At 36.2% G+C, this 27070-nt stretch overlaps 2 protein-coding genes across 2 annotated transcripts in view; one reads left to right on the top strand and one right to left on the bottom strand.

The window, feature by feature from the left end:
- The window catches only part of LOC100376806 (nucleolar protein 6), a 36538-nt gene extending 20878 nt beyond the window's left edge, over window positions 1–15660 (bottom strand). The window contains exons 1-12 of the mRNA XM_085506739.1: window positions 15534–15660; window positions 12349–12633; window positions 10379–10558; window positions 9645–9813; window positions 9190–9321; window positions 8624–8778; window positions 7038–7158; window positions 4648–4805; window positions 3600–3718; window positions 1968–2145; window positions 895–1017; window positions 347–495 (exon numbers count right to left, since the gene is read on the bottom strand). Of these exons, the coding sequence (XP_085362865.1) occupies window positions 347–495; window positions 895–1017; window positions 1968–2145; window positions 3600–3718; window positions 4648–4805; window positions 7038–7158; window positions 8624–8778; window positions 9190–9321; window positions 9645–9813; window positions 10379–10558; window positions 12349–12633; window positions 15534–15584 (1820 nt within the window). The 5' untranslated portion in view covers window positions 15585–15660. The remainder of the gene's footprint in view (window positions 1–346; window positions 496–894; window positions 1018–1967; window positions 2146–3599; window positions 3719–4647; window positions 4806–7037; window positions 7159–8623; window positions 8779–9189; window positions 9322–9644; window positions 9814–10378; window positions 10559–12348; window positions 12634–15533) is intronic.
- Window positions 15661–17380: 1720 nt separating this feature from the next.
- LOC102800606 (uncharacterized) lies at window positions 17381–25860 on the top strand. Its single transcript, XM_006812629.3, has 6 exons — window positions 17381–18050; window positions 18317–18405; window positions 18957–19023; window positions 19556–19845; window positions 20333–20480; window positions 25484–25860. The coding sequence occupies exons 1-6, from the start codon at window positions 17381–17383 to the stop codon at window positions 25546–25548; spliced, it is 1329 nt and encodes a 442-aa protein (XP_006812692.3). The 3' UTR covers window positions 25549–25860.
- Window positions 25861–27070: the final 1210 nt, after the last annotated feature.

Here is a 27070-nt window from a genome sequence, read left to right as displayed (position 1 = left end):
CAGGGAAACTACTTTTACATTATCACACTTCGTAACAAAGTAAATAATTCAGGGAAATCTAGACATGCACCTACCAGGCGACATAAAAGCATTCTATGTCCCCTAATGCAACTTAGACTCGCCCAGAGTGGATGCGGCCATGAGTTAGCGCCAACTGTTTAGTCAAACCCCAAGCAGTTTGCAAATTGGCAGCCCCAATACTTATGAGACTTGCTGTAAACAAATTCATGTGCAAATATCCAATATGACATGTGATATTTGAACTTGATCAGTGTGAGCAGTGTGTGATAAGGCTTGATAGACGGGACACATCCAGAGGTCAAAGCAGTCAAAATTAAAGACTCACAATTTAAGTAGGTGTACAATAATCTGGTTGCAGACAAGTCTTTTATCTGCCATTGTCATGCATGGCCACACGACAGCCTCACAAATACTAGCATCCTGGAATCGACGCAACTCAGCTTTATTACCCCAGAATTGCCTGAAATCAGCAGCCTGTGCAAAAGGAAACGAAATAACAAATATTGGAAACTACAACATATTAATATTCATGCAATAAATTTTAATGGCAATTAACTTTTCTAAAAATAAACTTATTTTTTTTTCAAAATTTTTATTGAGAACTGTAACTATTCAGAAATAATGTCTATTTGGTCCAAAATTAAAGAAGAAATTACAGAAAATACAGTTATGGCCAAAAAAATAAAAAAATATTACTAGTATCTCAATTTTCAAATCAGTTTTAACATTCACGCATAAAATATTTTTTAGTTTATAAATTCAGCTTCATGCAACTACTATACTTTTTAAATCAATTTCGAGAATATTTCAGTTTCACAATGACTAATCTACCTATCAACAGAACAGCACCCTCTATAGTCTGATGTGACTTACTTCTTGTGAGTCTGCCGGGGGTCCCATGTCAAGTACTCTCATGCTGTATTCAGGGTCAAGTAAGAGGCCAAAGGTCAAATGGGTCAAATCTTTCCAATGAGGAGGCTTTTCATTCACAGACCACTTTAAAAAAAAACAGTATTAGTGTATTTGTAAATCTTGGTTGCATCATTGCATGTACCGGTAGTACGTATAATTCACTATATTGACTTTTTGAGTACTGTAAAATACTTTATTTTTGCTGGAATTAATTTTCGCTGAAAAAAATTTGAGTGTTTTGTATGGAATTCATTTCCACTGATTTTTGACGAGTTGAATGTAAAATATAGAAAAAAAGGTATATTCGCTGGATTTTACTTTCACTGAATCATGCCTTCAGCAAAAATATCGAAAATTACCGGTAACTCCAAGCGAAAATAAAGTATTCTACAGTAGCATACACAATTACGCAATAGACAAATTTTAAGTTCCACTATTACCTAGAAACATGCAAGCTCTGGCGTAAATACATTTCAATTTTGTCTACATAGGGGGCGTTGATTTCACCATGTAAACTGTTCAATAATTCATCAGAACGTGGGAATCCAGCGCAAAAATCGTGCGAACTTAAAATCAACCCTTCCATTCTTGCATGAAAACCGACTGATGGTGTTGTAACTTGAAGCTGGTCTATTGTCATTAATAGAGTAAATACCAATAAATTGTCGATAGAAAATTTGGAGGTTTTAGGTAAACACGATATGTTGTTCGATTAGGTCATTAACGCTGCAGGTTTGTTAGAAGTTTATGAATGATATCGATTGTCGACAGCTAACGATTATCCAAAGTTTTACAAATTAATCACTGCATATTTCCAAGAGTTCACATTCAAACGTTTACTTGCAACCACTTGTTATGTGAAACAGGTATTTAGAAGATTATTTTAGCTGTTCATAACAGAACATTGACAAAACTACTGACAATTATTTGTACAAAAATACCATGTGACGCAGAAACTTGCAAATGATCATCAAGGCTTTCCAGGGATAAGACAATCAGCTTTATGTATTTAATATCGAAGAAATCTACGTTACCTCTTTGTGTGGCGGTTGGTGCATACCAAAGAGCTTAATTCGTTTACCCGTTCCTTTCTCCAATATCTCCACAATAGAAGGGAGGACAGCAGTTACAAAGTCGCCACCATGATCAGAAACGGAGTCTTCCACGTCAAATTGCTTGCAGCAGGACTGCAAATGGGACAGCTTACTGACACTGAAACAAAGAAAGCAAATTATTAATAGTCATAGACATCTATAGAGCAGTTATTGTATTTTTTCAACTTCAGAGTTGTACTTCACAAGTTGCACTCACAGATCATTCCTAAAACCTGTAGTATTTGACGCACTAAACTTGCAAAAATTGCAAGAAATATATGTTGAATTTTCCTACAACTTTCAAATGTTCAATTGTTCCAGTTTCACATTTGACTCTGTGTTTGAAATTTAACTGCGAATGCTTTTTGAATAGTGAACATGAATTCATTAAAATTCAGAACAATAATAAATAGTCTCACTGTCTTATCCAACCAAATACGACACCCTAAAAAAGCTTTATGTCATAAAAAAAAAACCTGCCCTAGTTTGAATTTTTTGTATCATTGGAAAAATAATCTTCATTCATTCATAAAACTCCGTAGGACTGGTTGCAAATAAAGTGCATTTAATTATTAAAGCAATCTAAATAGACATTAAACCTGATCACCAGAAATATTCACACCATTATGTCTTGCATTTGTACCAAATCTGAACAAAATGGGTTAATTGTTAAATAATTGTGCATAGCAAGAACTTTGAATTATTAAATGAAAGTATTAAATAAAATTAAATTAGATTAAATTATTAACTGAGTTTCGTTATGTTTACATACAAGTGACAAAGCATACTTGGATTATTTTAATACTACATGTACTATTATTATTATACACAATATATGAAATATATTTATTGTAACAAAGCGTACAACAGATGGAGGTAATATCAGAATCACCTTCAATGGTGCATCTAATGATGGCCTACCCCTAGATCAAATAAGTCACAAAACACCATTACAGGCATTGACGCTGCAGGTCAGCGTCTTCTCTATGCTGATCTAATGCATATCGCGGAAGAAGCGAGGGGAGTTTCGAAGTCAATCGCCTTCAAATATAATTAATCATTTCAGTGATTATTTAAAAAAAATGATAAATGAAACTTTGTAGAAATAAACTGGACTCAAAATTGCGTAAATTTGCAATCAGTTTACGCTGCTAGTGTCTGGTTCGGAAGGCGTTGTACGCGTGATTATATTGTGTTTAAGGACGTTATGTTTCAAGCTAGTTGAAATGTAAAATTACAAACGTCAGAAACAAATTTGATTATCATTATTATGTTGTTTTTAAGATTTAATTATGTATGACATTAATATTTCACTCACTAAACAATATTTCACTAAAATATGTAATTAAACGGCAACTTTGAAAAAAAGTATCAAGTTCCGTGTATAAACACTGGTGTAAAACAGCGCCGGAGAGCTATTTTAGCCAAAATCAGCTAATAAGGCGTCATATGATACAGGTCTGTGCTGGGACAGCGCTTCCTGTGACAACACAACGCCATTACAGGTTTTAGAGATTTCTTCTATAAGGTCTAACATTACACTAGAATTGAAAAGCCAAGTGAAATACTTACTGAAATATATGATCAAACTTTCTAGTGAACGGCACTTTTGTCATAAAAAGTGCTTGGAAGCTATCAACAGCAGAAATGGATTCCATGTATTTTAGTGACAGTTCAGCTTCATGTTTCACCTGTGTGAAGTGAATAACAGGATGTGAGACTAACATCATCAAACTGCTTTATAGAACTGCTTGTAAGCTGCAATTAGATGTATATCACCTTTCAGATAAGTTGGTGCAGCACGTCATACATCTACTACTGTAAAATCTGTATTAAAAGCCGCGGCTTCTATTAAAATGGTGCAATGCAACATAGGAGATGCGGCTTCTATTAGAGCATCTACAAATAGGAGAAATGATGAATTTTTTATTCTAAATTATTCAAAAAGAATGGGTGCGACTTCTATTAGGGATACGGCTTCTCATACAGATTTTACAGTATTCCTATGTTCACCTTCTGTTGAAGAAATATTACGGTAAAAACATTAATATAAATAAAATCTGCTGAATTAAATCCACAAGAACATGTAGAATAACAGAACTCATTGTTTCTATGCTCAACGCCCAATGAAATTGCACCAAACCAGAAAAAAAAATTGAATGCCAGTAACAATAAATGCATTTAAAGTAATAAACTTTGTACAAAGTCATCTTTTGTCACGTCCATTTTGAAACAATTTCGAGCAATGGCAACTATGCAATAAATGATCATGTAAAACAGAGGCAGATATAGAATCACATAGAATCGGAAGATTTGAATAATTTTGTCTATTTTTTTTTTACATAGAACAAATCAGGTAAAATCAAAATCCGGATCTGCCCTCGTGATAACTTGGATTTATGAAATGAATGTACTAATTTCAATATGTTCTGAATACGCTCTATCCCATGGAACAACGTTTACTACAGTTCATCAATATCAACAGGATTTAGATTTTCTGAGAAAATCAATTGTGTTATGTTAATTATTGCTACAGTGTACACAGCACATACAAGAAATGAGTCCAATCTGTACAAAGCTTTTTTTAATAAATTAAATTTTTAAATAAATGACATCATACCTGCAAATATGCAAGTCTAGAAACATCTGCACACAAGTTAACATATCCAGATGTGTCAATGAATATTACGTCATAGTGCTTGTGATAGTCAGCTGTGATTGGTTCATCATCTTCATGTTTGCATAGACTAATACCTCTTCTTGTCCAATCGGAATTAGCTGTAGAGATGGAAAAAGATTACATAAATACAAAGAGAGGCAGCCAAATTTTTCTGCATTTTTTTTCTTTATATTCTTCAATATTTCTGGAAATAAACCCAAATTTTGGAGACAACAGGCAAAGTTTGTGTAAATTTTCAGCTTTTACTCAAAAAATTCAGTCATTTTTGTTTCAATCTTCTTTAGGAAAATGCAGACTATAGTATTTTGTGAATTTGTGATCAAAAGAGGGAACTGGTGGTGAAAAGGTTACGCTTTATTTTCAATAGATAGAAGAAAAGCGACTACCCTTTGCTTAGTACAAAACTATGAAAATAAAAATATCCGTGGAAGGCTTGAACTTTGAGTTGAGATGGCACACATTTTCAAGATTAAATAGATACAATTGCCTCCATGTACAAAGTATAAGCAGTGTGTGATAGCAATTAATTTTGTAAAAGTGTCTTGAGCATTCAACAACAATATCAATGGTCCAAATAAATTTGATTTGCAGTGAGAAGACATTAAAAGTGGTCAGAAACTATTTATTTCTGATAGATGTGAGTGAAAGCAGTAGAAATATGATTTGCACATTGGGATAATAAGAAATGCTCATATTTTAGAGGCATTTCTTGATTGTGTCAAAGGGGGGGGGGGGTCATTATGCAGAAACAAGTTTTTAACGCATGATGTAGACATCAAGTCATGTGACCTAATACCGAACAAACCAATCACTGCACATTAAAAGTAGTATTATAATAAATTCATGTAATGTACTACTGTAGAATACTTTATTTTAGCTGGAATTAATTTTTGCATTTTGGGTGTTTTGTATAGAATTTATTTAAATTAAATGAATTAAATTATAAGGTATAGTTTCTGAATCTTATTCTCACTGAAATATCCCTTCAGCAAAAATAAATTCTGAGCAAAAATAAAGTATTTTACAGTAAACCATATTGATCTTCATGATATCAAATATGCCATTTTGTTGTATGACATATTGATGTGTGTTAATTCATTTATTATCACAAAGTTAATTTTGGTTCAGTGTTGCATTGGATTTAAAAAGATGAAAAACACAAGCTATGTTAGTTATCAAATTTAAGATATATAGTTTTGTTTATAGTAATATAGCTGGAATATAACCATGTCAGGAACATGATTATTTAACATTAAAATGATTGACATTTGTATCTGATCGTCAAACAAGTACTTGTCCATATTGAGAGATATTGCTCTGGAAAAGCATTAATTAAAACAAAATCAGCCATTTTGAATCCATGTACCGGTATATATCTATAACATGATGTATAATGAATATATAAAATTTGAACATAATCAGCCAAAGCATGTCAGAGATATGGGTCTAGAAGCCCAATCATTAAAACAAAATGGCCACCAGTCAGCCATTTTGAATCTGATCTGAAAAATAAAATGATGTGCATCAGGAACCCGTAATGTCTAATGTATGTACCAAGTTTGAACGAAATCCATTCATAAACGCCAGAAATGCTTGATATTTGATGATTTTTTTAGCACAAAAAAACAATATATCTGTATATCTATGGCATGATGTATAATGAATATTTAAAATTTGAACATAATCAGTCAAAGCAAGTCAGGTAATGTCTAATGTATATACCAAGTTTGAACAAAATCCATGAGTAAACAGCCGAAAAATGCTTGATTTTGATGATTTGTTAGCACAAAAATGGCCACCATTCGGCCATTTTGAATAAGATTGTCAAACTAATATATCTGTATATCCATAACATGATGTATAATGAATATTTAAGATTTGAACATAATCAGTCAAAGAAAGTCAGAGATATGGCACGAGAACCACATTCATTAAAACAACATGGCCGCCAGTCGGCCATTTTGAATCTTATCTGAAAAACAAAATTATTCGCATCTAGACCCTATAATGTCTAATGTATATACTAAGTTTGAACAAAATCCATCTGTAAAAACCGGAGAAATGCTTGATTTTGATGATTTTTAGCACAAAAATGGCCGCTATTCGGCCATCTTGAATCAGATCATGAAACAAATTGATGTGCATATGTATAATACCATATATGACGTATGTGTGAAGTTTGATTATGATTGGTCCAGGCATTTCTGAGATACAGGTCCAGACGCATGGAAGCATGGACGCACAAAGGTCAAATCATAAGTCCCCGTTTTCTGACTGCATCCGAACGGGGACTAAAAAGACGATTTTTATTTTGAATATGTCTTACCTACCCAAGAAATATAATGTGTTTCTCAAAACTTGATAACTGCTCATTAGTTTATTCAATCTCTTCAAAGACAATAAATATGAAACCAACATTGACATTATGAAACCTGTAAATCCACCAACTCCCTGGAAAAACAAAACACAGACACAAATATTGAAATATTCAATAGTTTAAAATTTGAGAGTATGTGTAGGATACATGTCTGATGTGTAACATGGTTTACATCCAGAGACTGCCCTTTAAGAGTTTGCTACCATTAAAACTTATCGCCAGATTTTCGTGACTTTTACCAGATGGCTTTATTTTATTCTGTTTCTCACAAAGTTCTGGTAAAAAAATAAGGTCACAAACTACTGTTAATTTTCACTGGGTTTAAATTTCACTGATTTAGCATTTCTGGCATATTCAGTGGGGTTTAAATTCACGTGTTTTCTTATTTTCTATGTGTTCTATGCTAAATTTTACATATTCACTGGGTTTTTATTTAGCGCTTTTTCCAGTCAGCGAAATAAGCAAAATTAAAACCCAGTGAATGATTAACCATTTTTACAGTACTTTATGCACAAAATAAGTGTCAAACAGCAAAATGACTATTTGAGTAATTTACCATTGGTAACATTATTCTGTCACTACTCAACCCACATATGTTGTGCATTCATGGCTGTCCCATATTATTGGCAAGTTCTGACTAATATTATTATTTTTTTTAAATAATGCTTTATCATGAATTCCTATGGAAAAGGTTCTAAAAGATCAATTTTTGATCTAACAAATTAATTCGTACTGGGTAACAACAAAAAGTATATGACTCCTGTCTAAATAAACAATTATGCGGTGCATTTTTATACTGTTCAATTAACGTTTTTCTATTTTCTGGTTCGTCTTACATACATTGCAAGTACTGAATTTTATACGCAGTTCATTCAACAACAATAAACATAAACATTGCTAGCAGTTGGAGCTAGTACTTTTGCATCATACAAAATGTTACTACGACCTAGTACAACACATAATTTAGTGATTTATTTTGAATTTCCTAACTGAAGTGAATCTCTAAAAACTGACCTATCATTATGTGAATACTGTGGAATACTTTATTTTCGCTGGAATTAATTTTCGCTGAAAAGGCTTTTTGGGCGTTTTGTATGGAATTTATTTTCACTGATTTTTGATGAGTTTAATGTGAAATATAGGAAAAAAAGTATATTCGCTGGATTTTATTTTCACGGAATCATTTCTTAAGTGAAAATAGCGAAAATAAATTCCAAGCGAAAATAAAGTATTCTACAGTATTTGCTGTTGTCTGAACCCTCCCTATGCACATGCTTATTATTAAATGATTATTAAAATCATAACTATTTCTGAAATACAGACATGATGATCACCTGGTACAATCATTTTCAAAAAGACATGAACATGCATTTTAATGGAGATTTTAAAAATGTTACCCACAAAACAATCACATTACATTAAAATTGAAAAAAAGTAAAACATAGATCTGTCAAATTTATTCAAAATACTTCAAATTATTCATAAATTTGTTGGCACGTATATACATGTAATTGTGAATTAACATAGTATAAAAGTTACCTTATTTAGTTGTCGCTGATGAAGCCACACTTTTAGCAAGACGATACCTTCCCTCATTCCAGTAAAGTCTTCCATCTCACTGAAAAGATGACGAAGATGCTGCTCCATAAATAGATCTATAGCTATTGAGTTGTTGTAATGAGGTGTTGGTGTATCTATAGAGAATAAAGAATGTCATAAAAAAAAATCTGAAATCAGAATTCTACAGATGCTTAAAGTACTGATTTTTGCTAATTTTAATGTGGATTATTGATGCATTGTATACTGAACAAGAGGAATGCTTCAAACTTGACTGATTTGGACAAACTTTCAAAACCAAAAATTTATCAATACATTGTGTATTTGTTTTAACAAAAATTAATATACTGACTAACTAGCACCAATATAGTAGTTTTGTTAGTCCTAGCAATTCATACACATGTGAATTGGTTTCTATAGCCATGGTCGCTAGAGGCAAAAAATATATCATTTTAAACTGAATATTTATTCAACCATGAAAAAAAATGTTTTATTTGCATTTATTACAAAAACTAAAAATAGTTCTGGTTGGTGGTCACATGACTTACTTGGCTCTCCTTGCCTTCCTGTAAACCAATCGACTCTCACATTGTTCCTATCTGGGTGGCAAATACTGAGTTTACAAAATGATTCCGGTAGACATGTATGCACTCTTATGACATAGGATTTGCCGATTTTTCCTGATGAAAAAAGTAAAGATCAAAAAAATATTTAAATAAATAAATATTTCAGCTATACATGTAATATATCATATTAAGATTATTGAATAAAATTAAAAGCATGGTAAAATGAATATCTAACCAAGTAATATTTTTTAATTCAGTCAGTGATTAACACATCGCCAGCCGAAAGCCTTTACTGATGATACGAATGTTACATATAACGTCAGCAGGCGATGGATTAGGGACAATCGTGAGCATTCAACTTACTAAACAGGAGCGACAAATTAATCACAAATTTTTTGTTCAAAAGCATTAGACAAACTAATAAAATGATTACTTGCCTGATGGTTTAAGTATCAGAATAGGTTTAAAATAATCTCCATTCATGTATGAATATTTAATATTCTCAAGATAATCCACATTTTTTAACTGATGTGCAATGCAGGCGAGATAGAGAGCTCTCTTTCTGTGGTATACAAAATTTAAATAATCTTTTCTCTGAAGGCAAACCTAGAAAAAAGAAAGTTTGGAATTTATTTGTGTTTGTAATTTATGGTTAAATGAATTTTTCGCAAATGAAACGAACACATGATAATATTTTATGCAAATTTATGATGAAAGCAAGCATAGCACTCAACAAAATGTTTGCATCTATGGGTGTAGAATAGAATAGAATAGAATAGAATTCTTTATTAATACCGTAAAGATAATGTGACATTGCTTTTTTGGTTAATGAGTTAATAAAGTTTTTACATAGTTGAGCGGACATAAAACTATCCGTGAATAGTAAGACAATTTACAATATGTAAGAATATGGCATGTTGTTTATTTATGCTGGTAATGTATTCCTTATGTTGTAACACTGTTCGATGTACTTTATGGTTACTTTGATTAGTGAAGTGTTCTTATTACTCATTATTTGTATGAATTTAGTATTGTTTGTCATATCTTGGAATCCATATATACAGGATTTGGCTGTTGATTGAATATAGAATGTCTCTGTTGTTTGCATATAAGGTGCATTCTGTTGTGAAATGTTGTTCATCTTCAATTTTGAAACAATTTAATACATTACCTTGGGTATTTGTAGAACAATATCTACATGCATGTTAGGCTTAGTACATGTCTCAAGAAGGTAACTACCAATAACCTTGACTGCAGCTGGCTTTTCAAAAAAAAACATTCCCTTTCCATTGCACGGTTCCTGAATTATAGGCACCTCTATTCCGTCTGGTAACCATGACTGGTCGGTAAGCTGAAAACATTGTATAGTCATGATGTATAGCATTGAATTTTTTAACAAGTTTGATGTTTTGGATGTGTCCAATTTGCTGTGGTCAGTGTCAGAATCAGTTTGCTATCAAGTTTCAATCAAACACACAACTTCATTCAATGAAGAAAAACAAGCAGCCAGTTGGCTGAGATAGCTCCGCTGTTAGCAATGCATATTTCAATTAAAGAACTGAAGATATTATTAGAAAATGAACAATATGTATAGTATCAAAGCAACCGGACTTGATGTTTTCAACAAGAATTCAAAAATATCACTTTTTATCAAAAATGACAAAAATATTCACTAAAATTAGATAATTGAAGATATCACCACAAAACGAACAAATCTGAAAGAGGTCCACATGTAGTACCTATATATGTGATATCAAAGCAATTGGACTTGCGGTTTTTAACAAGAAATCGAAAAATTCACTTTTTACCAAAAATGACAAAAATATTCACCAAAATTAGAGAATTGAAGATATCATTACAAAATGAACAAATCTAACAGAGGTCCACATGTAGTACCTATATATGTAATATCAAAGCAATTGGACTTGCGGTTTTTAACAAGAAATCGAAAAATTCACTTTTTACCAAAGATGACAAAAATATTCACCAAAATTAGAGAATTGAAGATATCATTACAAAATGAACAAATCTAACAGAGGTCCACATGTAGTACCTATATACAAAAATGTATGTGACATCAAAGCAATTAGACTTGTGGTTTTGAACAAGAAGTCGAAAATATCACCAAAAATTACAAAAATATTCATCAAAATTAGAGAATTGAAGATATCATCATGAAATGAACAAATCTGAGAGAGGTCCACATATAGTACCTAGATATGTATTATCAAAGCAATCAGACTAGCAGTTTTCAAGGAGAAGTCGAAAATATAATTTTCATCAAAATTAGAGAATAAAAGATATCATCACGAAATGAACAAATCTGAGAGAGGTCCACCCAAGGTACCTTCATACTAAGTATCAAAGCATTTGGGCTAGCAGTTTTCAAGAAGAAGTCAAAAATAGCATTTTTGACCAAAAATGACAAAAATATTCGCTATAAATAAGACAATTTAACATTTAACGAAATGAACAAATCTAAGAGAGAACCACACAAGGTACCTTCCTAAAAAGTTTCACAGCTATACAGTTTGTGGTTTTTAAGAAGAATTCAAAAATGTAAAGATGACGTCAGCGACGACGGACGCCGACGGACAATCAGTAATACTGTAAGCTTCGCTCGACTTCGCATGAGTAACCCAATATACATGATTATCATACAAAGTTTGATTGAAATCGCCCTATTCAGCTCTGAGAAACCCTGTGATTTTAGGATATTAAACAAAATGGCCGGCATTTCGACAAATTTAATCAAATCTCAAAACAAAACATGGTGTTGTGTTATCTTGAAGTATAGTAGTTATGTACACACTTTGAAATGAATCAGGCCATATCAGGACAAAATGGCTGCCAGTTAGCCATATTTAATTGAATCATAACGAAAATGCATACATTGTCTGTATGTCAAGTTTGAGCGAGATCAGTCAAAGGATGTCCGAGAAATGGCTCCGGACGGACGCACAGATGCACGAACAGACCCCAAATTAATAGTCCCCGTTTTCGGACTTCGACCCAATTGCATTATTTTATGCTGGTTCATTTAAATACGACTTAATTTAATGACAGACATATGTGATTTACATTAGAGCATGTGCTACTAATAGACAAATTACAGTAGAGAGAGAAGACCTCCTAACATACATCATATTGTTTGCCTGATGGCAGCTTATCAAGTGTTCCATACAAAGAATGCAACACTTTCTCCAGGGAACTGTTTTTCTTGCTCTTCGGCGTAACTTCTGCTATAAGTTCTGATATTTGCATACGAAATAAACTTGATTCGTATAAAGCCGACGTCTCTTTCAGTGTTGTTAGTTCTACATTTGTTGGTGGCTTATACAATTCAGCTTTCGACAATTTAGATCGCTTTGTCGGTGGTACGGTCTCCACATGACCTTTTTCGATCTGGTCGCCATCATCAGAATCCTGCAAACAATTTTGAAAACATGTAAAATAAATAATATAATAATAATACAGTTTTACTACACTGTAATGAAATTACAAATTCATTACAAATTACAAATTGGGTGAAAGTAATAAAAGCTAAGGTAAAAAAGGGAAGTAAATGTGTGTATTACAATAACTAACTTTCAAGTTATCAGTTTTCGACAGAATAGACCATGATATTGATATATCCTACAGGTACATGTGTGCGCTTCACCGACCACAACCACCAGTGTGCCCTCGAAGCTATAGACTATGATATCATTATGATTATTTAATTTTATTTTATTTGTGGAACGCCTTCTGTGACTTCCTGTATTTAGAATAATCCACATCGACTGCTAATGTAGTAAATACATTGTATCTATCTTTCTTCGAGTCGGTGTGCTGTTATGTCTAGACGCATGTTTATTTTGGCCTGTTTAATTAAACATACAAACGCTGTCAGGACCCAATTGTCGAGCTGCGTCGATTTTCGCTGTATTTCGGTATGTACCAAGTTTTATTGAAATGTGATTAGAACCAAAAAATTATAAATTATTATGCTAATTATGGAAATAATAGACTTTAACCCAAAACTAATCAGGTTTGCATATTGACCTAGAGCATCTATGTACCAAGTTTCATCAAATTGAATAATTAGTACTGTAGATATCACTGTGAAAGCTTAAAATTGATTTAATTATGCAAATTAGGTAATTAATATGTATAGATTTTAACCCCAAATTAATCAGGTCTTTCTATTGTCTTAGAGCATTTATGTACCAAATGTTATTGAGATGTGATGATTAGTATTTGAGTATTTGAGATATCAGTTGAAAGTTTAAAATTGGTTAGTTATGCAAATTAGATAATTATTTACCCCAAAACTAAATCAGGTCTCTGCATAGTCCTACAGAATCTATGTCCCAAGTTTCATTGAAATGTGACGATTCATACTTGATATATCAGTGGAAAAACTGATCCAAAACAATGTTCAAAGTTTCATTGGAATGTGATGATTACTACTTGAGATATCAAAATTATTTAATTATGCAAATTAGGTAATTAATATGTACTGATATTACCCTAAAAACTATCAGGTCTGTGTAGTGTCCTATGACATCTATGTACCAAGTTTCATTGAAATATGATGATTAGTACTTAAGATATCAGTGGAAAAGCTGAAAATTGACTTATTATGCAAATTAAATAATTAATATGCAGTTCTGAGCATCTATGTACCAAGTTTCATCAAAATTTAACGACTGGTTCTTTAGATATCAGTGGAGCAGTCATGAAACAGCTAAAAATTAACTAATTATCATGCAAATTAGGTAATTACTATGCATAGATTTTTACCAAAGCCTAATCAAATCTGCGCATTGGCCCAGAGCATCTATGTACCAAGTTTCATCAAAATTTGATTAGTGGTTCTTGGGATAAGGGTGGAACAAAAAAAGTGACATACAAACAGAGTAGCTGCAAAGACTCCCCTTTGTGCTTCGCACACGGGAGTCAAAAATAGCTAATCACCTCTTTCGAAAACCATCAAGCAGTTTTCAACTGAAATCGATGTCAACACATCGCGCTACGACATCACTTTACTTCCGCAATGTAATTTTTATGATCACTATCATTTGGAAAACTTAGGGTTCTACCGGCATTATCATGCGGCATTCTGATTGGTTAATGACGTTCTTGACCCATCGGGTGAAAGAACACATGCTGGTCAAATAACATGTCACAAACATCATGACGGGTCTGTGTTTTTTTTTATTTGTTCTTTCATTACTGTGAATATATATGTTTTTGGAGTAAATAAGATCGTGAACATATTCCTGGTTGAAATGTTTCAAATGCGTTTTATTTAATAGACATTAATATTAGAACAATAATTTATTTGTTTCTGTTTCTAGTCTGCAGCATTCACATTTCGAATATATTTTATTTTTTAAATTCAAAATCTTCTAAATTGTGAAATATAATGTCTTAATTCCAAAAATATTTGCACTGCGACCGAATTAATATTCATTTCTAATTAATATTCATATAGCTCATTAATATTCATGACCGACCAGCACTCCAGTTGGGCTGGCGAGATCCCTGTGTCAATGGATCAATGTTTAATTCAGTGTGGGTTCTTACAAGAAGTTATGCAATATTCTTGAACAACTTTTGTAATTCTTAGAAGTTTTCGAAATTTTTTTTCATTTTTGTATGGTGCTTTAGTGTGTAACCTGTGGAACCTTATTCAAATCAATATCCATTGGGAACTAAAAACCGGATAATTGTGTGTGGAGGTAGAAGTCTACTCAATAATATACCCAAAATTTATTCACTTTTTTAAAATTTATTCACTTTTTTAAAATTTATTCACTTTTTTAAAATTTATTCACTTTGCATTAAATTGTACTCCTGATTAATATATTGATTTTAAAATGTTGAGGGTCACTAGATTAATTTTGAGAAAAAGATGGCTGAAATTTATGGCGGTCATTTTGTTAGTATTATAACGCTTTTACCATTGGATCCAATTATTTGGAAGCATATTTATGAAACAACTACCCCAGGGACAGGGTTCATGTCATATACACATGTACCGGTACACATGAGCGATAGTGAGATGAGAGTTAGTTATTGCTAGTGCATAAAAACTTCGTTTTAAAGGTAATTTTGAGACACTGAAATAAGATTAAAACACCAAAATACCATGATCAGATGTCATACACCATCTGAAACGCTCTATTTGTTGAGTACCGTGGTTAAAAGAAATGGAAACTAGCATACGTCGATTTCGGTGTTGCACGGTTTATTTTTGTGGAGTTTAATTGTAGATACGGTAGGTGAACTGTTTTAATAAAATACATGCTGACTTTGAAATTTACTTTTTCTCGACCTACCTCTGACGTTTCTGATGAAGCCCTATTGTCTTCTTGTACGGGCCTTTTCATATTACTATTTTGCCTGCGTATTTACGATGTATATATTCAATATTTATACACGTGCGAAACATTCAATTCATGGGCGCGGACATCTTGAAAATGCAGAAGAAACCATGCGAGACTTCAACGTGACTTCACGCATTGTTTACTTCCGGGTTGCAGACAGCTGTCCTCACTCGCCGTGCTGATGGCCTGTTCTTTGTTTTGTTTTTGTTTGTTTTTTCGCGCTCAAGACAAGGTTTCTTTTCGACATACAATTCGATAAAGTTGATTTAAATATAATATTCTGAAGGTAAGTCGTATTATTCGTACAGTTCGTCGTCCCCTGCTCAATATAATGCCGATTTTGGATGTAAATGTTATTGACTGAAACCATTCTTTAGCTTAGTTGAAACACAAATTGTACGAGGCCTGTGGATCATTTCCCAAAATCGAGAGACGTTTTCCCCATCATTATGAATTAAAGGTGACCTTTCGTTTTCTAAGATGCAGACTCCCTGCATGTGCATAGCACGGGGTTCCAGACGGGGTCTCGGCAACTTATGAGAACAGTAAGGGGTCGCCCATTTACAAAATGGGGTGGTCTGGGAGATTTTGAGAAAAAAGTGTCTTGGATGAAAGCTTTCCACAAAGACTGCATATTGGGAGAACATGGATAATAAATTATCACCAGACATGTGTGAATAAAATATTTGCAAAATTCCTCAAGCCCCCCCCCCCCTCCGAATTCAAATAGGAATCCTATTCCTACCAACCAACATGATCTCAGAACAGCCAATGTGTCATACATTGTATAACTGCCATTCGAGTTAATAAATATTTAGGTTCATAAATAATCCCAGCACAACAAAGGCATTCATCTCCTTTTTATAAATATTTATAAATTTCTCAATTCAAGATAACACTGGAACATTTTACATTTTCGAGGGACATTGTGATTGTTGCTTGGCTGCTTGGATTCAACTGTAATTGAAATATTTATAAAAATGAAGGCAATGCTTTTGTTGTTGTTACATGGCTTTGTTGACTTCAGTGTAAATATCATACTTTTTTTTAAAATTTTTGTACAATACAAAAGTGTTAGAAACATAGACATTGGTGCCCCATGATTCCATAGTACAATCCCAGGATCATAATGATCATAATAACTCAGTGCATATTTATTGTTATAGTCACAGCTGACACTTATCACAAGAAAATCAATCAATTATATAATAACGATGTAATTGTTGAGTGAAACTTCAGTTTAAATTTGATTTGTAGATAAATGCAGGAGTTTAAAAGTTGTCCAAATTGTTTTAATTTTTTTTTGCAGGTTTTAGGAATGTTTTTATCGAATATCATATGCTGGTACATTACTACACTTACAACAGCCATGGTATGTTGAATGACCTCATCATGACTGAAACAGATTTTGAAAACTGCCTTCAGAACATGTTAGTCGTAAGGCAACCAATTGTCATTCCAAGATGGAACAGTGAACAAGACTGATTTCTTGATTGGTATCGTCACAGAAATCAATTTATAAAGAAATTATGGACTTCATGCAAAACTCTCAAGTCATGGCACACATTCCAGTGACAACACGTTCACAGGTCACTGCTAAGACCCAATCAAATAATTCTAATGAGTTGTCGCAAGTCACGGTGCTACAGCCGACAGCACAGAATGCTACTACTCTGCAACCAAATATGATGTTTTGCCAACAAGCCAATAGCATTGCACCAACCAGTATCTTGCTTCCAAATATGGTAATGTGTCCATCAACGAATCAGATTGTCAGTTCAAATCAACAGGTGCCGAATATGGCAATCCCGTTTATAGTGTCAAATTCCACAAGGCAACTAGCACCACAATCGACTTTTAGTAGCGCTGTCAGTCAACAGACATCGTACGTGGTCATAAACTCTTCTAGTTTACAGTCTGCATCAGCAGTTGCCATGGCAGCTAACAATGTCTCCAGTATTCCTCAGTCAATGAATAATGCAGTAAGCTTAGCCAATCACATTCCACAAAATCAACCGACTAATATAACTGTCAGATTACCAGTGACCAGTCTAGTCAGTGCTGCACAAACTTCAAATACAGTTGTATACTCTTTGACCAATCAGATTTCAAGATCACAAAACCAACATGGCCCTAATATACCCATTTCGGTTCCAGTCGGTAATCCACCCACTACTTGTACACAACAACAACAACTAAATATTGCCGTGCCTTCTTCAGCCAATCAGATTGTGAGTTCAAGGAATCAGTCGGTATCACAATCAGCTATTAACGCGGTCGCTTCTCAAAAAGTGACAAATATATCAGGCTATTCATCGACCAATAACAATGTGGGATCTCGGAATCAACAGCCAAATATGGCAATGTGCTCCACACTTCTCAAATCTCTAAATGAAGATGGTTACCATGGCGATATTGAAGGTGATTCAGCCAGTCCTGACTGGGAAGTTGCATCAGTTTTGTTCCCAGGTATGTGAGTACCCATCCTAACTCATAGTAAACAATGCATCAAGTAAATACTTAATGTTACATCGTCTCTGATAAATAAAGAAGGTTCTTGTAGGAATTATTCATATCAATTTAGATCCTATTATCAGTTGGATTTCATTCTATTTGCAATCAGTGTTCCTCTCATATTTTCTAACTACAACATTTCTCAGAACAGAAGTTGTTAGTTGCTTTAATCGCTGCTTTATGGAAGATATGTGACACTTCCCCTTTTATTTGTTTCACAGACGGGAGATTGAAGTCACCGACGCCATCTTTGAAAAGAGTTTGTAGCAGTACGTCATCTTCCTCTAAATCTTCTTATTCTCCATTAAAAGTGAGTATCATTATGCAAGGATTTTTCTAGAAAACCAATTTAAGAGGGAGCACATCTTTGTTGCCATTGGTAACACTCTATATTTGTTATCTGCTAATCTTAATTTACTGACTGTAGATTGAGGGCGCTGTGCCCTTGTTCCCCTGCCTGGAACCCCTAATTATGATGATGTTATATTTGCATACAGTCTCTTGTTTGTTTTTTGGCATTTTTTCAATGTGATGAAGTTCAAAATAAGGGTTTTTATGTTGATGCAATTTTTGTTTGTCTTGTGTCTCATGCTCCCTTTACATTGTAGGTTATTTTTCACTTTTTTTTTTTTCATATTTTCTGTTTTCTCTGATCAGATCAGTCATGACAAATACAAATTTGTTATTTATTTTTTGGTTAATCTGTGAAAATAAATTTTTGCAAAATCAAACTCTTGAGTTCAGAGATGAGTTATGATTCGTCAGATAGAGCTTTATCTGATATTTTTTCTCCATTATAAATTTTGACAATCAAGTTAGTATTCGTTGTAATAAAACTTTCTTGGTGCAATTATCCTTTAGCAACCAACCACGTTTACAAACAAACAAAGAGGAAACAAACAGACGATAACTCCATGTCTTTTCCAAGGTAAGGACATTATAAGCTCATCCAAAGAGCTTTTTAGCTCCGCTATCAACACAGCAGAGCTGTTCATATTACTGATTGTCCATCGTCGTCAACTTTACAATTTCAACTTCTTCTTCAAAACCGCAAGTCAGAATGTTTTCAAATTTGATATGCAAGTAACTTGGATGGTTCTTGTGCATTTCATGTCAAAATCTCAAATTCTCTATTTTTGGTGAATATTTTTGTAATTTTTAATAAAAAGTGATATTTTCGACTACTTGTTGAAAACCGTAAGTCTGATTGCTTTGCTATTATATATATATAGGTACTACAGGTAAACCTCTCTCAGATTTGTTCATTTGATGATGATATCTTCAAATTTTAATGATTATTTTTTACTTTTTTAGTAAAAAGTGATATTTTCGACTTCTTGTTGAAAACTGTATACATATTGTTCATTTTCTATTGAAATGTGCCTTGCTGATTACTAGCGTTGAATATTATACATATAAAAGTCCTGAGAAGTTCACTTACTCTGACATTTTATTTACAGAGCTCACTCCTCATGAATTAGCAGCACAAGGCGAGTTAACATTCCTCAGTGATCGAATCCTGGCTGGCGTAAATGTCAATATTCAAGACGAAAATGGACATACGCCACTGATGTGGGCATGCGCACAGAACCAAACATCGGTTGTGGAATTTTTATTGGAAAAAGGTGCCGATGCATCTATTGAGAGTGTGGAAAAAGAAACTGCACTGGCGTTTGCATGTAGCCAGGGAAACGTTGAGATTGTGAAGTTATTGCTGCAGTCGGGTGTCGATGTTAATTCGTATGATATGGTAAGGAGAGAAACATGCATCCCATTGTTGACTAGTTCTTCCATTAATTATGTAATGTGATATAAATTATTTGTAAAGATGTTCTTAGACTCGAAGAAATAAACAATGAATCACTGAAAAGCCATGGCAAAGTAATACAGTTGTGCTTGATTTCCTTAATACGCTGAGTGACATTTTATATTTTCATCTGCTCAAGATTTGTCATAATCACTATTAGATAATTGTGCCAACAAATGGGGTTCCTTTTTTGAGCCAAATCGAGAATTCATTGCGGAAAATATAGCATTTTTTTGCACAGCAGTCTGAAAAGCGGGTTCTAGATGTAACCGGTATATTGCATGGTAGTTATTAATATGCTCGTCATTTTAATCTCCTGTGTCTGCAAAGCAAGATAATGAATTTGGTGTTTCTGTCTGTGTGTCTGTGAACCCTGATTTGTGCATCTCATTGATGTATTATAATAATGAGTGATGTTGTTTTACATCAGAACGGAGGTACTCCATTGCTGTATGCTGTGTACAACAACCACCCAAAGTGTGTTCATTTCTTACTGAGATCTGGAGCTGACTTAACGGATGAAACCGAGACAGGATGCTCACCGCTTAATGTAGCAATGCTGTTAGGACATCAGACTGGTAAGTTGGTGATATTTAATTCCTGTTACACATTCATGTACCGTGGTAGTTGTTATTACCCTGCTGCACATGGATTTGCTGGAACGGAGGCTTAAAACTTTGGTTTTGTGCATGTTTGTTCATGCGTGCATCCTCGTTCATACATTGTATCTTGGAAATGAATGAAGTGGTACAAATGTGCTAAAATAATATGTATAAAGTATTGCATATTTCAAAGTATTTATGGTCAAAAAAGGTCTCCCGATTCACTACGTTCAATTACCCACCATAGACTCCGGTCAGTCAAAATGACTATTTTGAACTGTAGGCATTAATCAGCGATTCTGCCGGTGACGGAGAGATAGAATCTAGGTCAGGGGAAGCCCCATGACCCCAAGATTTTCTTTCCTTTACGTCACGAACCACGTGACCAAGCCCATATGGCAGCGCCATAGACGGCTATACAATCACTCTACTTTTTTTTAGTTTTAGTGGCTCTGCTGGATCGCCTGCCTTTTTTCCTGTCCGGGTTTCTAGCTTGGGTTGTTGCCGCTGCACGGCATCCGACATTGTAGCTGGTATTTGTGTGTAGTATTTTTCACAACAAAGAAAGTAAAACCTGACGCCACTACGTAACCACTTGTTGGTTTCGCGGCGACACCTTTTACAACTGTATTTTGTTTTTCCCTCATGCATGTCGTCTTTTATTTACAATGTATTTAGCAATATATAGATGTAATGACAGCACTAGGACTTGCTGCTGTTTTCTTTTTGGTCTCCTCGTGTTTTGAGTCGACTGTGCAGTGGTTATATTCAGAATTTACCAGCATAGAACCCGCATCCGAGATACTTTGTCGTAGCTGCGTGCGGGGTTCGGGGTTCTGAGGCCTGAGATTTTCTTTCAGAGCCATCAAAATCGCTGAGACTGACCGCGTCACAGCAAGGTCGCGCGTCCAGTAAACAAATCGGTTAAAGTGAGTTGCGTGTTTGGCATGAGTGGAAAGTCCGCACTCTCGGCTACCGGTTGTACCGGGACGTCGAGTAGGAGGCCCGATGGTGGAGGTACCGATATTTTTCTCGGTCTCCCCCCACTGATCAGAGGGCATCCTCGTGTTTTTTCAGGTGGTGGTTTACCCGATTTTACCGGCTGCAGCGAGGCTGTGCCCCTGGAGGCTTTCCTCCTATGGGCCCGTTGCGGGTTCCTTTGTGGACCCTTCCTCGCGCAGCGCCGGGTTTGCCTCTGAGTTGAGCACTGTCGAAGAACTGTCGAAGGACTGTCGGGGCAATTGCGTCCCTGGCAGACCGGGTAGATCAGACTCAGTCGGAGCGAGCTGTCTCCACTGTGTTTGCATTCAAACACGTCTTTTCCGGGGAACCCCCGTTCCCACCCGCGGCTCTCCCACTATTTTTGGGTGAGGCCGAGGCTCAGGCTAATTGCACCAGGACTCGGGCAGGGCTTTCAGGGCAGCGCACACGTTGACCTCCCCTACTTTCAGACAGCTAGGGTTTGTCACGCGGTAACGGTACAACGGTAACAAATTTATCCTTGTGTCCGGTCTCTGCTGTGGGTTTTGACTCCCTTCTTACTTAACCACAAGCGTCCCCAGAGGGAACCGACCCTGTCATGAGACACACAGTCGAACACGCTCCCTCTCACATATTTAAAGTAAAATGAAACGCAGTTCGCTCGTGTCGGATACAGCCGGTACTCCGGGTGGTCCCTCAGAGTCTTCCATTCGTAACTCGGTGAGCCACGCTTTTGGGGTGATGCGAAGTATCATTGATCCCAGTGATACGATGTAAATACCCCCACCCTTGATCCTAAGGCGACCACCTATAGTTGCTTCAATGCTTATGGGATCACGGGTGTTGAGATCCAAAGCAACCCCGTCGGCACGTCTCTCCCTGTCCGTCAGAGTGCGGAGTGGGCCGCAGAGCACCCAAAAGGTGTTGATGGGTGGACGTTGGTCAGCCGCAGAGGATGTAACCCTTAAGGCCCCGGGTGGGGAAAACATTAAAACACTTCCCCGCTGGACCAAACGCTACCCGGTCGGTGTGGTTTCTGGATCAGACCCCATAGCGTGGGATGAGACCAAAGCGCCCCCAACCGGATTCCAAGGCTCCTTTCCCAGACCCCGGTACCACATATTTGTCAAACCGTGTTCGGCGAGTGGCCAGGTCACAACTTAGTGACTTCTTCAGGCCTTGGGGAACTCACCTCATGGGGGAAGGGAGCACCCCCCCCCTCACAAATGCCGAACCCATGGCCACATATCCCTGTCGTACACAGATTGCGCCGGTGTAGTCCGGTTTGGAGACAGCGGGTGACCGATCCCTGGATCTTTCCAGGTGGTGACATCCTGTTACAGGATACCGCTGAAATCTCCATTTCCCCCCGTCAGTGTCTCCCCTGTTGGGCACTGCCAGGGGACTCAATCAGACAGGAAGTAGCAGTTTGCTAGGGAAAAGGCGCCATACACAGGGTACATCAGCCGGAACTAAGTCCAGGCTTCTACCCAAATGTGTTTGTAGTACCAAATCTACAAGTGGCGGGCGTCCAGTTCTGGACCTAGGCAGACTGAATCAGTATGTGCACCTCGATCGGTTCCACATGGAGACACCATTCAGGGTTCTTCTCTCCATCCACCGTTTTGACTGGCTAGCCCCACTAGACTGCAAATACCGATGCACCCCGGAACACCAAGCTCCCGACGTATGTAACACTCCTGCTGACTCCAGGAGCCTGGGCCAGAGTCGCTTTGCTAACTCCGTGGACCCACTTTAGTTGTGTACGCCTTTCCTCCCTTCCCGCTAGAAAACTTTGACAGGTGCACACCTGCATATTATCATTGGTCGCACCCAATTGGCCAAGCAAGGCCTAGTTTCCACTTCTGTCGGAAATGCTAGTTGAAACACCAGCAGTGCTTCCGTACTTATCGGACCTGCCGTCCCAACTACCAACAAGCCCAGCAGGTATCACTTACACGCATAGAGGCTCTCAGTCGACCCGCACATACGAAAGCCTTATCTGAGCGGGCTGCCAACGTCCTGATCAGGGCGAACAGGGATTCCACCAACGCGGCCTACATTTCTAGGCTGCGAGCATACACTGATTGGTGTAGCGGAAGGGAGATTGATACATACCATCCCTCTATTGGCCAGGTAGCAGGCTCCTTCGTCCACCTGTTTGACAAAGTGGGTTTGTCCTACGCAGCGATCGTTGGCTACAGGTCGGCCTTGTCCCCCACCACTCAAAACGTATGGGAACAAGACTAGCCGATTGTCCTATTATTAGGAGACTATTTACTGCTTTCCAGACGCCAAGACCCCTTACAAGGGAGCCGCCCAACTGGGACTTGTCGGCTGTGTTGTCTGCTCTAAGCAGAGCACCCTTTGACCTCTCCGATCGGCACCACTCAAATTTTTGATGTGGAAAATAGTCTTCCTACTGGCCATCGCCTCAGGTAGGCGTCGGCCAGAGCTGGGGGCATTGTCTTTCTCAGATGATGTACCACCGTTATGGACAATCAAGTTGTGCTAAAGACACGAATCAGGTTTCTCGCCTAGAACCAAATCCCAGGACACGATCCTCACCCGATCGTCATCCCCCGACTGTCAAATTTTGTCTGCCCGGAGGGTCAGGAGGAATTGCTTCTCTACCCGGTTCGAGCACGGAGTTGCCACAAAACCGTACTAAGAATTTGGAACGGGGTGCCAGGCACATATCTTTGTGTTATGGCCCAGGCAGGCAGGATAGGCCGGCCTCCCCAACTTCCATAACCAGGTGGTTTACTGCGACTGTATTAGAGGTCTATAATACTTTGACTTCCTCAACACAGAGCTGGCAGAGACACCAAGTACAAGCGCATGAGGTCTGTGCGATTGCTAACTCGCTAGTGCTAGCGTCAGCCCCCCCCCCCCCCTCGAGCACACATGGAGGGCAAGCTTCTGGAAAATGCAAAACGTCTTTATCAACTACAATGTACCATCTAAGAGACATTGAATTCATTGAAAAGGGTCTCTCTAGGTTGGGTCTCGTCGTAGCGGGTCAGTCTTGGTTTGCTGACCCAGCCCGAACGACCGCTAGGGTCCCTGCGCATAGGCAATAAGTCAGTCTCTGCATTTTATGCGGACAGATTTCTCTACCATCTCCCTGGAAGCTCCCAGGTCCCGCTTTGTGGTCTAGCTTTCTTGGGCACACCGAACCATGTCACCGTAGCAGCATTTTGGCTTCTTGCTCTGGGGACAGCACAGGCAAGACACCACCCTTTTGTGTGGTCTTAACTAGGGTGGTGAGTGATTTTTCAGTGTTTCATCCCGGACTGGGAAAAGACTTTTCATCATTTTTCTGTTTGCTCGGAAAACCCGCCACCTATCGGCGCCTGACTCTGCCTACAGTTCAAAATAGTCATTTTGACTGACCGGAGTCTACGGTGGGTAATTGAACTATGTGAATAGGCGGGTTCGGAGAACCCTCGCCTAATTTTGGACATTTTTAATCAAAAAAATGCTAAAAATGTGTGCCATGTCATAACTCTGAAACGTTTTGAAAGACTTTTATGAAATTTTTTACAAAATTCTGTCACCCAAAATGGCACAGATGCACATTAACTTGTTTTTTCCTGGTCTGTGCATGTTGAATATGATTTTGGTGTCAAAAAATCAAATTTTATGTATCTAAAATATAAGGTATAATGAAAGTGCTTTTGCATTTTTTATTATCTCAAGACAAATATCATCTGGTAAATTAGACTTGAGATCACAATCTTCAAAAAGTCTTTTCACTTTTAAAGAAAGGACATTTAAGAATAAAATGCTTCTCATCATCAAGAGAATTTATGTTACATCTTTTACATGTTCTGCCATCTAACAAGATTTTTGGTTTGTTCCTCCTCCCTAGTTCAATCTCTAGATTGTGATCACTGAGTCTAAATTTGCTTAACAATTTTCCGAGGTTGAAATTACTTATAGTATGTCCTGTCTTGCTTCTGCCACAGTCACTCAATTAAACACTTTTCTTGCAGTACAACATACAATAGAAAATTACTTACTTCGATTGCTGGACTCGTCACCAGATTCTACTAGATGATAGTTTCCATGGATACTATGTTGGACTCATCACACAATTTTACTAGATGATGGTTTCCACGGATACCCTGTTGGACTAATCACCCACATCCAGTAGATGCTGGTTTCCATGGATAAATATAAACTTCAAAAATATCCAAGATTTTGAACAAATTTTAAGATATTTAATCAAAATATCAGTATTTTTCTATATTTCAAAGTACTTTGCTTACTTTTTTTAAATCACCATGTTTTTAAAATATGTCCAAGCTATAAAATTATAATATTTGGTTTATATATTCAAGATGAAATATAACTATTTGTGGGAAATTTATGTAATTACTTTTATTCTATAAAATGAATATAATGTTCTGGACTGAAGGTTACACATCTTGGTACTTTGCATAAGCCTATAGGTCATACATCCTGGTACTTTGCATATACCGATAGGTCATACATCCTGGTACTTTGCATATACCGATAGGTCATACATCCTGGTACTTTGCATATACCGATAGGTCATACATCCTGGTACTTTGCATATACCTATAGGTCATACATCCTGGTACTTTGCATAAACCTATAGGTCATACATCCTGGTACTTTGCATATACCTATAGGTCATACATCCTGGTACTTTGCATATACCTATAGGTCATACATCCTGGTACTTTGCATAAACCTATAGGTCATACATTCTTATTTTTGATTTTAAAATGGCACACATTTGTTTTCTCATAATTTATTTCGGGATGGGCTTCTGTTATAGCAAATATGATAAGTGTTTTGTTCTCAGACGTACATTTGATATTTAGAGGATTACTATCATTTACACCATTTTAATCTGTGCATAGAAATTTCAGCAATTTTCATTTTTGAACATGAACAATTTTCAGGGAATTTATATTTTTGATATTACCCACTTTATCCATAATAGACCATATTCCAATCGTTCCAAGATCCAGTGTAGTGTTTTGTAGTGGCGTCAAAACATTACATGGGATTCGTAAAATGTAGTTTTTTTGTATTTTTACGCTTAATAATGTGCTATACACATTTAATGTTGGTCAATTTTGATGAAGTAAGGGTATCTCAAAACCATATCCAATCCCAAAAGGTGGGCATTTTGACATCGAACTACAAGGAAAAAAATCAATTGGTTTTCGACGATCTGCATTACGCGAAATCTCATATTGAGCAGAAAATTATCTGTTTACAACCAGAATGGCATGTTGATTGTATTACATGTAGATTTTTTCTGTGTTTTTTTTTAAATAACATTATCTATACTATGCAATTCAGCAGAATAGATTGCTGGATTGCAGTCATAGACGTACTTGAAGCCAGTGAGTGTTGAATGTAGTGGCTCCAGACCCTCTTGGGATGCATTCAACCACAGGTTTTCTATGTACTTTGATTCTGTGTTGCCACGGTAACGCTGATGAACTTGATTTTGTCTGGATGTAGATACATAAATCTTGTAAGTTTTAATATTGAAGAATTACATGTTAGCACTGCCATGATATTAGAATAGACATCGTATT

Source organism: Saccoglossus kowalevskii, chromosome 13, assembly GCF_978046115.1.
Source record: "Saccoglossus kowalevskii chromosome 13, keSacKowa6.1, whole genome shotgun sequence".
In the NCBI taxonomy this organism is placed as follows: domain Eukaryota; kingdom Metazoa; phylum Hemichordata; class Enteropneusta; family Harrimaniidae; genus Saccoglossus; species Saccoglossus kowalevskii.
Note: the sequence above shows the minus strand (reverse complement) of the source record. Positions and strands in the feature narration are given on the sequence as shown.

Excerpts from the sequence above, each read along its gene's own strand:
- LOC102800606 (XM_006812629.3), top strand. The coding sequence starts at position 17,381 with ATGGCAATCCCGTTTATAGTGTCAAATTCCACAAGGCAACTAGCACCA. Across the intron at positions 19,024-19,555 it reads AACTCCATGTCTTTTCCAAG|AGCTCACTCCTCATGAATTA; the intron begins GTAAGGACATTA and ends TTTTATTTACAG. Across the intron at positions 20,481-25,483 it reads GCTGTTAGGACATCAGACTG|TACAACATACAATAGAAAAT; the intron begins GTAAGTTGGTGA and ends CTTTTCTTGCAG.